The sequence below is a fragment of the Meles meles genome, chromosome 17, assembly GCF_922984935.1.
Source record: "Meles meles chromosome 17, mMelMel3.1 paternal haplotype, whole genome shotgun sequence".
NCBI lineage: Eukaryota > Metazoa > Chordata > Mammalia > Carnivora > Mustelidae > Meles > Meles meles.
The window spans coordinates 68,778,236-68,793,677 of NC_060082.1; the positions used below are offsets into that span (position 1 = coordinate 68,778,236).

Below are 15,442 nucleotides of genomic sequence, written 5' to 3' on the forward strand. Positions count from 1 at the left end.
CTGTGAGGGCGCCTGGAGGCCCCGAGGGACGCGGTGGCCTGCCCCCGCTCCCTCATCCCCGAGCACGGGATGGCGCAAGGCTGGTCCCAACGTTCGCGCCAGGGTCCCATCTCAGCCCGGACCCCCACTCCCCTGCTCTGCCCGCGCTCTCTGTAGGACCCCCTGCCTCTCTGCCTTCGTTTCCCCACTTTTCTGAGGGGTTTTTCAGTTCTTTTTCGATCTCCAAAGGACTCTACGTTTTCAAGTTTTCAACGTTTATTTAGCACAATGTATTTTTAACAACGATGGAGATTCAACGATGGAAATCCAGACACAAAGCTCCCTGTCATAGGACCCTGCCCCCCGCCCCAATCCCAGGCCTGGCTCAATGCCCCGAGTCACCTGTCGTTTGTCACCTGTCTGTCTGGGTGGCACACCGTCTCCTGGTGTCCGACGCGGCCCCCAAAATGAGGGGCGGCCCCCGTGTTTCTTGGGCAGACGCTGCAGGCGGGAGACGCAGCCGTTGGGGACTGAACCCGCGGAGAGAGGGTGCGGGGGCGGGGAGGGTGTGGGGACCCCGCTTCGCTCGTCCCGTGCGCACAGCCCAGCCCTGCTTCTAGGCACGGACGTGATGCTGCTGGAGGACTGCGCGTCCGAGGACGGCCCTCCCTCCCACGGCACCCGCCCCTCCAAGAGAAGGAGCTCCGTGACCTTTGAGGACGAAGTGGAACAAATTAAAGGTTGGTCTGCGGCAGCTGCTTCAGGGCTGCCTGGGGCAGGGGCGAGGATCCGGGCAAGCTCCTGGGCTCAGCCATGCCCTGCCCGCCGCCCTACCGACGGCCGACCCTGCCTGGCTCCCTCGGCCTTAGGCCCCCGCTGTCGGACTGGGTGGCATCCGGGCTTGGGGGGCGTTGCCGTTGACCTCTAGGTGGACGCCCCCTACCCCCATCCTGATTCCCATCTCCCTCGGAAGCTGCCGGACTGGGTCAAAGCTGCTGAGCCTTCCACAGCTTCTCTCGCGTCTGGGCGAGGCGGGCAGGCAGCCGGACCCTGACCCTGCAGCCAGGGCGGGGCACAGGTGAGGAGGGCAGGGGGAGGCCACGCGTCCCTCCCTTCTTCCTTCATCGTGTGTGTGGAGCAGCGCCCAAGGCTGGCTGCAGATTGCCGGAAACGGACGACGGAGGGAGTGTGCCTCACGTGGGGTGGCCGTCGCCCCCGCTCCAGAAGGTGTGAGGGGTAGGAGAACTGTTCCCCCCGCCAAATGCCGGGGAGAGATGGGCGGCCAGGGCAGTACCAAGGCAGTGGGTGTGAGGTTGAGGGTGAAGATTCTCTCTGTCGGTGTGGGTTTTCGGGGTCCTAATCCCGGGTGGGGCCTGGGAACCTCAATGTCGCTTCCAACCCGGAGGGTCTGGCCGGTGTGAGCCAGTGTGGCCAGGAGAGAGGCGGCGTGGACGTTACATGGTTCTGGGGCGCTGGTACCAGAGAATCCTGGCAAAGGTGTGGAGTCGTGTAATGACATTCACGACTAGGAGGTATTCGTCAGGCCAGACAGCTTCACTTCAAGGTCGCAGTTACCGGACCCTGGGAAGAGGGCGCGGAGACCTCCCTCTGCCCCGAGGAGGCAGGTCAGGGAAGCTCCACGCCTCCCCAGGGAGGAAATGGGACGCCAAGGATTTGAGCCTCGGGAACTGGCCACAAAACCCACGCCCTCAGCTTGCGTCGCCGCCTGCCCCGGCAGTGAAGCGTCTGTGGGCCCGTTTGTGGGACGCGTGGCCTCCCCCTGCTCCCCCCTCACCTGTGCCCCGTCCTGGCTGCAGACAGGCTGCCCTCACAACTGTCATCCCCACTGAGCCAGCCTGGTGCGCTGGGCGGACCAGGGAGGGATTCACTCACTTTTTATTTCTGGGGCAGTCGGTGGTTGCGGCCCTCGGTAACCTCGGTAACCTCCTCTCTGCTTCTCCCTCAGATGCTGCCAGGAATCCTGTTCTTCGCGTGGAAGCCGAGATGCATGAGTCCCTGGACGGTTACGCGGCCAGCTTGGCCAGAGCCATAGAGGCTGAAGCCAAAGTCAAGCTGTTCGGGGAGGAGGCGTTGCCCGGGGTCCTGGCCACGGCCCGGACCATCCCCGGGGCTGGCTTTGGGGGCCGCCGGGGCAGCAGGACGCCTGCGAGCCAGTGGCCGCAGCTGCAGAGCATTGAGGAAGGGAATGTCTTGGCTGCAGGACGGACATGAGGGCCTCAGGGTGGACATTCCCGCAGGTGGGCGCCTGGGGAAGGACATTAAGGGGCCGCCACCAGGAAAACACCGAGTACAGGGTCTTGTGAGGCCGCATACCGGCTCCGGATGGGTCACAGCGATGGGACTAGAGGCCTCGGAGGCACAGAGACTGACAGCGGAGTGTGGCCACGACTTCCGGACGCAGAAGGGGGACCAGGGACCCTGGCTTGGAAGGAAACCAGCACATGGGTTACCGCCTCTTCTTTGGGACCCGGGAGTCGTGTGAGGCACCGTCCCCGAGGTCTCGGGAGGGCAGCCCATTGCGGTGTGCTGTGGAGGATGGCGCGTGTCCCCAGCGAAGCAGGACCGTCCCCCCGGCCTCCACGCGGCCATGCAGGCTCCGCCGATTCTCCGCACAGAGCCTAGAGCAGAGCCCTCGCTTGGGCTCCGCCGCCTCCATCCTGTGGGGACCTTGTGGTCAGGGGGGGCCACCTGCTGGCGCTGGGGCCGTCCTGCCTACTTCCCTGTTGACTGACGCTTTGCTGTTCAAACGAAGGGAGCGACCACGGTGAGAGACGAGGAGTGGCCAGACGTTTCATGTCCAGAATAAAACTGTACGTTGGTTCGGACGCCCCAATCCTCCCAGGCGGTGCGGGAGCCGGAGCTGCTGTCCTGTGGGGAAGCCTTGTCTGCTGGGTTGTGCTGCGGCCTGAGCGCCCCTCAGAGCACTGGGGTCTCAGGCCATCCCGGAGCAGCCTGGGGCAGGCAGGGGTGGGGGAGACGCTCGCCGCTTGGGCCCTTTGGACCGCGCGTCCCGCTCAGCATGTGGGGGGGGGCGGGTGAGGGGTGGGGGCTGGATAGGGGCGTCCGGGGTCGCATCCCGCTGCGATCCTTGCTGTTCTCCAAATCTGGGGCGCGGGAGGACCGTCTGGCCACCGCGGGCACAAGCTGACGCTGTCTGGCGGGTGCCGAGTGGCCCGAGCGGAGCCGTGGCCTCCCTGGACCCCAGCCCCAGCCCCGACGCAGGAGCTGCAGGGGTGTGAGCTGTGTGGGGAGGGCTTGCCCGGCCTCTGTGAGGAGGGACTGCAGCCGTGCAGGGGGGAGGACGCCCAGGGGCTCCCCGTGTCCTGCCTTACCCGGTGACCGAGCGTGAGGCGGTCAGAGGCGGCGGGTCCCAGAGGTGACTCCTCCCCAAAGCTCTGTTCCTCGTTGGCTCCCGGGGACGCCGCGTCCTTTTGCCAGAAGCTGGTGGCCAGCTGTTGGCTGAAGGTCCTTCCCGCTGCGTGGGGCTAACCCCAACCCCAACCCCAACCCTTCGTGGGGACCAGCGTCAGCAGGGCTCCCAGGCGCTGGTCTAGGTTGGGGGGAGAAGAGGCCGTTTGCCCCGTGGCCCTGCCGATAAGGGCGGGTCAAACGCTGCTCCCGCAGGGGTGGGGGTCCCGAATCTGGGGACATCTTGCGTTTTCTTTGCGCACTTCCCCTGCACGTGCCGGTGAAGGGACAGGTTTGTGCTCTGTGCACTGGGGCCGCCGCGGCCCGCATGGGCTGGGCTCCAGGGAAGGAGGCTGGAGACCCCAAGTCCAGGCGGCACTAGGGACCCGGGGCTCCCGCAGGAAACCCTCCTGCCTCGGCCGCCGGAGCTGGAGCGCTGCGGAGGGCGGTGGAGACCCAAACCCTTTCTCACGCCCCAGGCCTCTCCGGGGACACTGCATCGCGGTGGGCTGCGGCCTTCCCGGGGACACGCGCCTCGCCCCTCCCCGGCAGGCTGCGGTTGTGGGGCCGCGGGCGGCCGGTCGCTTCCTGTGAGACCCGCGGGGCACCAGGGACGGGCGCGGGGGTCGAGGGGTGCAGCCTGGCCCAGCCCCGCTCGGGGCCGCGCGGGGCAGGGCCTCCGGGCGCGCTGGGCGCGTGGTCGGGGACGGTCCTGCAGGGGCCGCGGGTGCGCGGGGTCAGCCTGGAGCCGCGGGAACGGGCGCCGGCCTGGGGTGCTGAGGGCCGTGCCCTGTGGTCGTTAAGCTGCGCAGCACCCGAGGCTCGTGCGGGAAGGCAGGAGTCGGGGAGGAAAGGGGGACGCGGCGTTTGGGATTTAAGAGGCTGAAGGAGCAACAAGCTCTCCTGTTGACGGCAACGGAAGACGAACCCCCCACCCCAGGGCCTGCTGTGGCCCCAAACCAGGGCATGAGCTCGGCCTTGACCTCCCTCACAGCCTGCTTGGCCGTGGGTCTTGGGCTCTCGGAGTCCGTGATCCTCCAAGCCCCCGTGGCAAGAGGCCACACAGGGGATGGGAGTCCATGCTGGGACCCACAGTGCATGGAGAACCCCAGGTGGATCCCAGAGAGACGGAAGGGACATCCCAACTCACCCCGAAGCAAAGGGAAATGGCGGCCATATGTGACTCAGGAGGGGGCAGAGTCTGACCACCCTTCCGGGTCAGGGAGAGGGGACACACAGAATCCAGGGAAGCCGAGGAAAGCCTAGGGCCTGTCTGACCTCCCAAAGTGCATTAAGCCAGAGTCTGGGTCAAGTGCAGGTCTTGGCTGCGTGACTGTGCAGAGGAGACAAGGGGAGGAGAGGAGGGGGAGGGACATTTGAGTCATCGTCACTAGAATGGGCCCAGCTGGGCTTAGCAGGTGGGAGACGCAGCAGCAGCCAAGAGCTTGGGAGCCCGAGTACTGGCTGGACCTAAAAAGCTGCAGCCGGGGACGGTGGTTGGGTTTGTTTGGAAGGTTTCAAAGCACAAACTTGGATCTGGGTAGGATTACCAAGAGCGCAGTTTTGCTCCACGTTATTTTTAGAACGTAATACAAAGAGCTGTGTTCTTTCCCTCAGAATTTTCCTGAATAATATTAATAGCTTGGGAATTAGAAGCCATTTCTGGTTTTCTTTTCCCACCACCATTTTGGAATATCCTAAGGCACCGGCAGCTCAGCCCCTCCCAGATGAAAAGACAGCCCCAGGCGGATTGCAGGGATCCGGGGGTCCCGAGCCTGGGCAGGCATGGCCACTCCGAGTACCAGGGAGCACGTCCGTCACTCGGGTGTGGGTGCGCAAGAAGACGGGGTTCTGGGCCGGGTTCTGACAATGGGCCTCTGGACACAGAAGTTGTTAAAATCCGAGCAAAACAAAAGCAAGCTAATCCTGAAATATATTTCAAGTTTTTGGATAGTTTCTTTTAAAAGATAAAAAAAATTTAGTATTATGAATTACAGTATTTCTAAACGAGTCAAAGTATATTTAGAATAGCTTGGTCTGGTGAAGTACCTGTTTGGTGCATGTACAGCTGCGGAAGTTGTGGATCCGTACGACTCGGCCCACCGTGTGCCTCCACGTCCTGGAGCGCGGCCTCCCTCGAGGGAGCAGGCCAGAGCAGGCAGGAGCTGAGGGTGGAAGCAGGAGGGTGACGCCCACACCACACCCCTCCGCACGCCCATCCACGTGCTGTTCACGAATGCCTCCGAGACAACTAGATTCAGGGAGGACTATTCCCAGAAATACAGAACACTCTTACTCATTTTTTAAAGATTTATTTGAGAGAGAGAGCACATAAGCAGGAGGGAGAGGGGGAAGCAGGCTTCCTGCTGAGCAGAGACCCCGACACAGGGCTCCATCCCTGGACCCTGAGATCATGACCTGAGCCGAAGGCAGAGGCTTAACCCACTGAGCCACCCAGGTGCCCCCCCCTTTTTAAAGATTTTCAAGTAATCTCTACATGCAACATGGGGCTCAAACTCACAGGATTAAGAGCCGCATGCGGTACTGCCTGAGCCAGCCGCTGCAGTCCCGGCTGGAGAACACTCAGCCGCCTGGGGCAGGGCTAAGTCTATGGGAGCGTTTCCGCTGAGAACCCCCAGCGACAGACCTGGGTAGAGACAGCCTAAGTGGGGCGGAGCTGGACACTCGAGTAAAGGAAGACCCGGGATGGTTAAGACCGGACGGTCAACGGCTCTCAGCTGAATTCCAGAAGTTAGAGAGAGGAAGAGCAGAAGCCAGAGCTTTCCACGTGGGCGTGCAGCGGTCCGCCACGGGAGCGGCCGCGACACTGTGCTCGCTGCCGGAAGCTGAAGCCGAAGCCTGCACTTGGGGAGGGAGGCTCCGCTAACGGGGACAGACGGGGCTGGAAGTGAAGATAATGTGCTCTGGAAGGAGAAATGAAGAAAAGCTCCTCTATGTGATTCTATCTCACGGAAGCGAAAACAGGGAAGATTATCAAATTGAGAATAGAGAGTCTTACGTTACCGAGAAGACTGGAAAAGGTGGGTGAAGGTGTAAGGCATGAAATAAAAGGTCAAGTTCAGGATATCTTAAAACAACCAACTTCTTTAATTAGAAAGCAACAAACGTGCAAATGGCAAGTGTAGAGATCTATTTGACCAACATTTCCACCGTATGAAAGTCACTCTTCCTCACTGATCCAAGCTCTCCTATCCGAAGGTCAGGGAAAATATTGCACTTTGCAGTTTCTAGCACTCCTCACACAGGGCAAAAAGTTGTAAAAACATTTTGCTAGTTTTGTTTTACACACTCTCCCAAATTCATGCACACAATCATTCCAAACCAATGTTAGGTTATCCCAAAAAGGGAAAAACTCCGAAACACCATAACCTTAAAATTGCACTAAAGCTCTGTAAAGAAAAAAATATAATAAATGTCTTATACAAATTTCAGAACATCTAAGTGCTTGCCAGGAAAGTTGGTTATTCCTCATCCTCATTTTCATTCTCCTGACCAGAGCCTTCTGATCGGTCACCCTCCAACCGGTCTGGAAAACATGAAATGCACAAAAAGAAATGTTTTTCGCATTGTAACTAAAATAACTTTCAATACCTTTTATTTAAAACTCATTAAAATGCATACAGCCCAACGCATCATCACGTAAGAATCACTTCACTTCTGTGTGTGCTCAGCTACTTTTCACCGCCGCAAGCAAGTTAAAAAAGAGTAAGGGAAGCAGCGCTGTGGCGTCGATGTGCATGTCATTCCAGACATCTAACAAAAAGACAAGCCCTAGGGATCTAGACCTATCACGGTCTCTTAGCAGTGGTCTCAAACCATGTTCCTTGGGAGTCCAGGAGCCTCAGCGGGTGTATCGCGCCACCAGACCGACTGAGGGGAGGCTGTGGGGGAGCCCGGGGACCAATCTCGTGGATCTGTGTATTTCTGTTTATAGAAAGATTTTTTAAATTAAGGATCTGCTATGTTCCAGGTGTTGTGCTAAGGACACAACGGTGGCCCAAACGGACACGTGGTCTCTGGCTTCAAGGAGCTCATCCAGATTAACTGCACAAGTGACAACAGAATCACAGATGGTGAGTGAACACAGCTCGCTCTCTCCGGCTTGCGGCACGTCCACTCGCCGTTCCTCTCCGGGACACCCGTCCTGTGCTCCGGCTCACTCGTCTCCGTGCCACTTTTACCCCCTTTGTGAAACGTTCCCGAGACGTCCGCAGACGCCCAGCCTGCGGGACAATCAAGTCCTTCCTCCAGGCACCAGGCTCGCCGTGTCTACGGTGCAGCGCTCGCCCCAACCGCAGGCCCGGTCTGCTGGCGTGTCTGCGTACGCGGCCGACTGCACGGCTTTCTGAGCTCCTCGGAGGGTACGGGTTCGTTCTACCTCGTATCTCAGAGCCCAGGACGGGAGGTGCAGTGACAGCTCTCGGAATGCGTGAACGTGAGTTTGACTGACAAGCTGTGTTACACCGGGGCGCGCGGAGGAGGCAGCGGTGCACGACCACCCACAACCACACACAACCACACAGAACCACACACAACCCACAACCACACACAACCACCCACAACCACACAGAACCACCCACAACCACACACAACCCACAACCACACAGAACCACACACAACCCACAACCACAACCACCCAGAACCACAAAGAACCACACACAACCACAAACCACACACAACCACAAAGAACCACCCACAACCACACACAACCCACAACCACACACAACCACACACAACCACCCACAACCACACACAACCCACAACCACACACAACCACAACCACCCAGAACCACACAGAACCACACAGAACCCACAACCACACAGAACCCACAACCACACAGAAGCCCCGACTCAACTGGACTAGACTGCTGTGCTGACCCCATGTGAAAGCCAAACTAAGGAGGTACCGTACGTGTCTATGATTTACAGCCCGAGTTATACCAATTTTAGCTATTTTCATTATTACCCAAGTGTTCAATACATGTGCAGAGTAAGTGAAGAAAAACAGGATTTGGACCGAGCCTCCCAGGTCACCAGAGTCCGCGTGCAGCGGAGGGGCCGCTGACCAGCAACGGGCCAACCCACGCGGTGTCAGCGTGAAAGCGACGGTACTCTCTCGTGTGACAGCTGCACCAGAGACCGGAACACGACGCTGCACCAGCTCCACCGGACCCGCGGACGGGCGTCCTGCAGACGACGCGCTAATTCCGCACAACTACTGCGGTCCCGCTGCCAGCCCGAGTGTGTACGGCTCCTGCCCCATGTGAAGGAAGATGGGAAACGGAGGGTTAACGAGAACCGTCCCGGCCTTCGGATCAAGAGTTCAGGGTAGGACCGGGTCTGCAGGGTCCAGAGCTGGGAGGGGACAAGTGCGGACCAAGAGGGTCTGATACTGGCCAGTGAGTGACTGACAGTGGCTTCCAGAAGGCGCAAGAAGCGGGATAACTTCTTTTCTCAGACCCGTCTCACCCAACTGCTGCAGACTCCTCGCTCTCAGAGGGGAAACCCAGCTTCTGAGAATAAATGAAACGAAATCTTTTGTTCAGGAAGTGCTACGCCTCGGAGGCAGGACCACGCAGAGCAGCGGCCGCCGACAGCCGTCTGGTTGGCAGTGACAGACCCAGGCGCCGGCGCAACCGCCTCTCCTCCACGAAGACGGAAAACGAGAGCCGCTTCTCCATGCAGACCCAGCGAACCAGCGGTTCTTACCACCGGGCCCGGGCGCCGAACCCGGGAGATGAACCCAGCAGAATGCCGTCTGCAGCCAAGGCCTCCCCTTCCCTCTTCAGAACGGCCCCCTCGGGCTTGGGCCAGACCGCCCGTCCTCTGCCGCTCGTGCCTGCTCCTGGCCGGTGGAGTCGACGAACTCTTTGTTCTGCCTCAGGCGGGTGGTTTCACGGCCGGAGCCGCTGGCCCACCGGCGCCCCCCGGATCTGCTTCGTCCCACATTGGGGGCCCCAACCTCATGGACAGCGACCACACATGAAGACCCCACAGTCTTCAGTGACGAACTCCTGAGCACGACCCCTCCCGCGTTTCGGAAAACGCAAAAGCTCAAGCCCTATTTCACTAAAGTGAGAGAAAATCTTCAGGGGGTAGGACCCAAGTATCTACAGCTCCAGAAGCCCGCCAGGGGGTCCAACGCGCCGCCTCCGTGGAGCATCACAGCTGCTCCGGGAAGGCGCTGCCCCGAAAGGCCTCCCTGGGGGTGAGGAGGGGCTGGACCGGACCGCGGCTGGCCCGTGCCACCACAGGTCCCTCCCGACTCCCCTCGAATGTGCACACGATTGAACTTGGGATCCTGGAGCCCAGGAGGGAAGGAGAGGACAGGGCTGGACAACCGGCTCACCCAGCAACTGCACATCTCAACGACAAAAGCTCCTCTCGCGCGCCTTTTTCTCTCCAGTCTTTTGCGTTAAGAGAAGCAAGAGGGTGAGCTAAGGTTACTAAACCAACAGAAATGATCTTTTTGACCGACAGCAAAAAGAAATGGAAGAAAGGGAATCTTCCTGCTATAAAACTTATCCAGTGCCAAAAGCAAAGGAGGAGGGGAGTCCTGTTAGCTGCCAAACCACGGCACGTCAGCCGCTGCGTGAGACGGACCGCACCGAGAGCGCCGTGGTTTCCCAGAGAAAAACCCCGGAAGAACCAGATAAGCTCTTTACAAGAACACGTGAGCTTTAGGAATCCTAATCCCCACGTTTTTCTTGTTCTAGAAAATGCTGCCTCAAATCTGAAATCTGAAAGGATGAATTTTAAGTGTTACAGTGATTAGTTCACTAATGCAGGAACCCGAAAGTTACTGCGAAGATATTTTGTCGGGCTACTGACCTTTTCGGTTCACACCCCATTCGAAATTCCCACGCTCTCCAGACAGTCGTTACTATTAACAATTTGCGTATTTTCTCCCCGTGGGCTTCTTTTACTTCTTCAGATGTGCTCGCTACTCTCTCCTCCAGGACCCTGGAAAACGCTGCCTACCCTTTCCTCCGCGGGGTACGCTGTCTGCACTCCTCCCCGTCTGAGGAAGCGCTGTTCAACTGGTTCACGGCTTACGAAGGCCCGAGGAATAGGCAGAAGTTGCCCCGACAAAAAGTGAGGGTGGGGGGCACAACGATAAAGACCCCGAGGGAGAGAAGACTTGGCTGCGTCCCCAAATCAAAGCCAGAGCGGATGGAGTGCACGCGGCCAAGAGCCCGAGAAGCAGTGTGAGCTCAGATCACCCGGAGGCCTGCACGTCACATTCATGTATTCCCGCAAGGGACCTTCCCAAGGTCAAAGGGAAGTAAGGGCTTGGAAGCCAGTTTCACACTGAGGCTTTACCATTCACCACCTGTGTGACCTGGGGCAAGTAATTACAAATAACCAATGTCGTCAAGGTTTGAAGCTAATTAGGAAAAATTTGTGAAATGACTATTATAGTGCCTGATACATTACAGGTACTAGAAATTTAATTTATGAAATCAGTAAAGAAAAATACTCTCTTGTTTGATAAATGGATTTTGTTTATAACGGACACCGATCTCTCTATTCTTACAAACAGATCACGCACTTCTTCTGGAAGGTCAGTGACCACACACATTGTGTTTCTGTAGCCCTGCTCCTCACAGTGTATCCTTGAAAACAAAAAAAATATTTAAAAACCTTATGGAGGTTATGTGTTTCAACCCTGCCAGAAGCAGTTACACTCAATTTGATCTGAGCTACGGTTACTTCTCACCCCATCCACTATACAGGTACGTCCTCGTAAGGGTTAAGGTAGGATCCTCACGCTGAGAGGAGAAGGGGCAGCTGATGAAAGTTTTCCAGTTTCATGATGACACTCTTCAATACATGTGGTTCGTGAGGAATTAAGTTACTGTACTAAGATCAAGAGTTCACCGACCTCGCTCAGGAGTTACGCTGCCTTCATTTTGTGGTTAAAAGAAACTGTACAAGTCACCGTCCAGCAGACCCGAACCAGTAACATGATACAACAACAGTGTTACCGACATCGTGACCGTTCTTACCAGCGCGGATATGATTCAGCGAAGCCAACATCCTCAACATGAAAGAGGCTGGCACCGTGATGGTGTTTCTGGTCTCCTCCAGCATGAGCTCGTTTCGAGTTATAACCTAGGAGGCAAGCGGAACCAGCACATCAAGACCATGACGCAGGCGCACTCCGTCCTGCCGACTCAGGGAGCGGGGGGCGCTCAGCGGGTGTGAGGAGGAGTCACCTCGTTCTCTACACGCGCACGGTGTGTATCTCCACCCTAAGGCCACTCGCCGCCACGCAATGCTTCACCTTGCACCGGAGAGTGGCGTCACACCACTCTTTCAACTGGCAGAAGGACAAAGGCCAAACTTTGAGGCTACTTAAAACATTCAAGAATTCAATTTCTTTTTTGCCTGTGATTTGTTTCCCCGACCAGTCTACCTGTGTCTGCTCATGCTTCTTCCCTGCGGCAGCTGATGCATTTGGTGACACAGCAGTGTTAAATGATTTCCCCGGGGCCACTCGGGTTTCTCAAGGAAGCATCACCGTGACTGACGCAAAGTAATTTTGAAAAATAAACTTTTGGGTAAGAGTTACCGATGCCTTGTGTCTTACGTACTGAGACAGGACTAAGGGAGTGTCCATAAACCTAGGGAGGAAAGGAGGAGGGGAAGACGAGGGGGCTAATCCGGTCAGCGGCACCCCAGTGATCTCACACACATTTTCAGCCCCGCAGGGCACCCCCAGGGCCTTTACAGTCTCACCCCAAGGAGCTGCTTTCTTATCCACTCACCAGCGGTTCACTGGAAAGTGCTGACCCTTCATCTCAAGGGCTCCCTAGCACCCTGTCTGCCTGGTGAACTCAGTCCAATTCGTACTTCCTCTGAAGACTCCCCCCTCCATCTGCCCATCTACGAGCACACTGCTTCTTTGCAAGGGCTTCCGAAACACTCTGCATGCCCCTCTACATTCTGGCTGACTGTTCATTGTCCGTCTTTCCCACCAGTCTATATGCTCTCAGGGAAGGTTTATTTTTTACAATTCGGCACTGTGTCTGACATATGCCCAGTTTATAAATGTCTATTAGAAAGCAGATATGGGAATTGTGACTGTCAACCTTGGTCTACACTACTGGTTTTCTAACTTACTAGTAACAGGTTTTAGCAGTGGACCCTTACTTCCTGTTTTAAAAGGGTGCAGTATCGATTTGAGCTACACTCACCTGTTCACAGAAGCTGCCGGTGAGCAGCTGACTAATGCCGTGAATCGTTACGTTCGTAAGAAATCCTACAGGAAAACCCACCAATAAAAACCCTAGCTAAAGTTGGGGAGGAAAACCCCAGAATTCGGCTTCTGTATTATCCACCTTCCCCTCTCTCAAGCCCACAAGAAACCCAGAGCTTCACAGAGCCCAGTAGAAAACTGCCGGTTTAACAAGGAGCTCAAGAAATCTCACAACCTGACAGTAAAGGAAGAGATGCTCCAGTCACCTGTTCTGCGACTTATCTGGCTGTGATTATGGAGGACAGCCACAGTAAAACTCATTTTCTTAAAAGGACAGAAGTTTGTTTGTTTTTTAAAGATTTTATTTATTTATTTTTGAAGATCACAAGAAGAGCACAGGCAGAGGGAGAGGGAGAAGCAGACTCCCCGCTGAGCAGGGAGCCCGATGTGGGGCTCGATCCCAGGACCCTGCGATCATACCTGAGCTGAAGGCACACGCTTAACGACGTTACCACCCAGGCACCCTGGACAGGTTTTTTTTTTAGAAGATTTTATTTATTTGACAGATCACAAGTAGGCAGAGAGGTAGGCAGAGAGAGAGGGGGAAGCAGACTCCCTGCTGAGCAGAGAGCCCGATGTGGGGCTCGATCCCAGGACCCTGAGATCATGACCTGAGCCGAAGGGCAGAGGCTTTAACCCACCGAGCCACCCAGGCGCCACAAGGTTTTTTAAATGATTCTTCATCGCAATAAGCACAAAACCAGTCATTGTGTTTTTCTTAAACTATAGTAACCTGGTATTACCAATAATCAATATTACAATAAGCAAAATAATATTTTGATGTTTAGCTCTCTAGTGTTACAGCCATGTTTTAATCTTAATTTTTCTTTTTCTTAAAATCTGACCTCCTTAACTGAACAAACTTGCTTATGTTACCGATTAATAATGAGCTGCTCTGGGATGCCTGGGTGGAGGCGGATCCGTCATTCAGTGTCTGCCTTTGGCAAAAGGTCATGATCTCAGAGTCCTGATTTCCAGCCCTACATCAGGCTCCCTGCCCCGGTAGGGGAGGAAGGGCGCCTGCTTCTCCCTCTTCCACTCCCCCTGCTTGTGTTCCTGCTCTTGCTGTCTCTGTCAGATAAAGAAATAAAGTCTTTAAAAAAAAAAAAAAAAGGTAAAACATAATGTGCTTTAAGTCTTCTTAAGCATTTCAGGAACAAAGTGATAAACGCGTTATAATAATCATAAATAAGTCTTACTTCATCAGCAAGTTTTCGGTTAAAAATCCTTGACTCTTCTAGTGGTGACCATATCTTTATGTCATAATCTATGCCAGAGGAGGCTAGAACTAGAAATAAAATGATGCATGTTAATATAAAGCATAAAACACGCCGTTAAGACTTGCATACACAGGTCACACATTTTGCATGTAGGTTAGGTGTGTGTGAGTGTGTGTGTACACACATCCATGTACAGCAAAACTGGGCTGGCGTGGAAATTGTACTGACGCATTTAACTGTCAACTGAAAATATTATTTAGAAGATTTCTTAAAAGTTACCCTAGAACATAATTTTAAGACCAACTTGCAATCAGTCAAATTTCTTTCTTATCCACTGCTCTTTTAGGAGAAACATGGGCAATGTCCAATGAAAGGCAAGAATAAGCCAAGCTCCCTTGTTCTGTTGGATTAACTCGGACATGTGAAGACCAACGAGGCTTGGAGGCTCGGGGGGAATAGTGCCAAGTGTAGTCAGCCAAATCTCTTGCCACTTGTAAAACTGAGAAGAAATATTAAAGAATAAAGTCTTTAATCTACTTCCCCATACTTTGTGCCAAAAGGAGGTTGTAAGTGTTTTTGTTTTAAACCCGAGGAGAGTCGTAACGGGCTCTCATGACTGCCTCCTGGAACTGCCTGCTTAGTCTTACACTGACAGCTAGAACGGAACTGGAGCTGATGCGCCGACTCTGCGAAAGGCCATCTTACTTGGGTCAAACGGATGCGGCTGCAGGCAGTTTACCACGTGATTATCAGCTTCCAGAAGCATTAAGTGCTCCGCGGTATGACGATCCCAGATGAAGATATGGCCACAGTCAGAACCACTCATGACAAAATTAGCACCCCAGAAATTGGCTTCTTTTATCTAAAGGTTGAAAAAAGAAAATTGTAAGAAAATTCAAATCAAAGTTACTAAAACAAAGATTCTATTCTGCAACTGAAGATATTAATTGATTTAGAAAATAAAAAATAGAAGAGACTCTTTGTCTTCTATTATTTTTAAATGATGGAGATTTATCAGCAAGCATGATCCAACACTAAGTAATGAAAGGTGCCCCATGACAACAGAGATTATGTTCTGTTCACTGTTGTATTTTTAGGGCCTTAAACAATACTTGGCAACAGCAGGTGCTGAATTAGTAGCTGCGGAATGAATGCATGGGATTTCTGCATTTTGGAAAGTATAACGGAAACTTCTATGTCTACATGTTGTTGAACTTTCCAAAAATGGTTCCACTTTAGCTTTATAAGATAATAAAAACAAATCACAGGGAAAAAATGAGTGGTTCCCTTTTGTATTTTGCTTTATGCCAAAAGAACAAAAAGTACCAATAATCTTTTTATTAGCTATTCTCTCACAACTGAGAAGGAAGGATGTAAACATATTTACTTTTACAAAGCAATGAGACAAAGGACCAGGACACCCTGGAATGGTTAGGATGACATTTTTCAGTGGATGTACATCAACGAGCCACAGAGAATCTTTGTAGTTCAGGACATTTTCCAGTCATTTCATTGGCAGCTGCTACTTTGT

The 15,442-nt window shown here is 54.5% G+C and overlaps 2 protein-coding genes across 15 annotated transcripts in view; one reads left to right on the forward strand and one right to left on the reverse strand.

Annotated features, from left to right (window-relative positions):
- GPR161 (G protein-coupled receptor 161) overlaps window positions 1-10,469 on the forward strand; it is a 43,833-nt gene extending 33,364 nt beyond the window's left edge. For 5 of the 9 annotated variants that reach the window (XM_045983494.1, XM_045983493.1, XM_045983492.1 and 2 more), the window contains 2 exons: window positions 600-719; window positions 1,946-2,825. In XM_045983494.1, the coding sequence (XP_045839450.1) occupies window positions 600-719; window positions 1,946-2,211 (386 nt within the window). In that variant the 3' untranslated portion in view covers window positions 2,212-2,825. Of the gene's footprint in view, window positions 1-599; window positions 720-1,120; window positions 1,820-1,945; window positions 2,826-7,399; window positions 7,501-10,342 lie in introns of those variants that run through there. The other 4 variants (XR_006815678.1, XR_006815679.1, XM_045983498.1 and 1 more) reach the window with 4 other exon arrangements.
- DCAF6 (DDB1 and CUL4 associated factor 6) overlaps window positions 6,498-15,442 on the reverse strand; it is a 138,499-nt gene continuing 129,554 nt past the window's right edge. For all 6 annotated transcript variants that reach the window (XM_045983486.1, XM_045983487.1, XM_045983489.1 and 3 more), the window contains 4 exons: window positions 14,617-14,773; window positions 13,891-13,979; window positions 11,439-11,544; window positions 6,498-6,955 (listed from right to left, as the gene is read on the reverse strand). In XM_045983486.1, coding sequence (XP_045839442.1) covers window positions 6,891-6,955; window positions 11,439-11,544; window positions 13,891-13,979; window positions 14,617-14,773 — 417 coding nt within the window. In that variant the 3' untranslated portion in view covers window positions 6,498-6,890. The remainder of the gene's footprint in view (window positions 6,956-11,438; window positions 11,545-13,890; window positions 13,980-14,616; window positions 14,774-15,442) is intronic.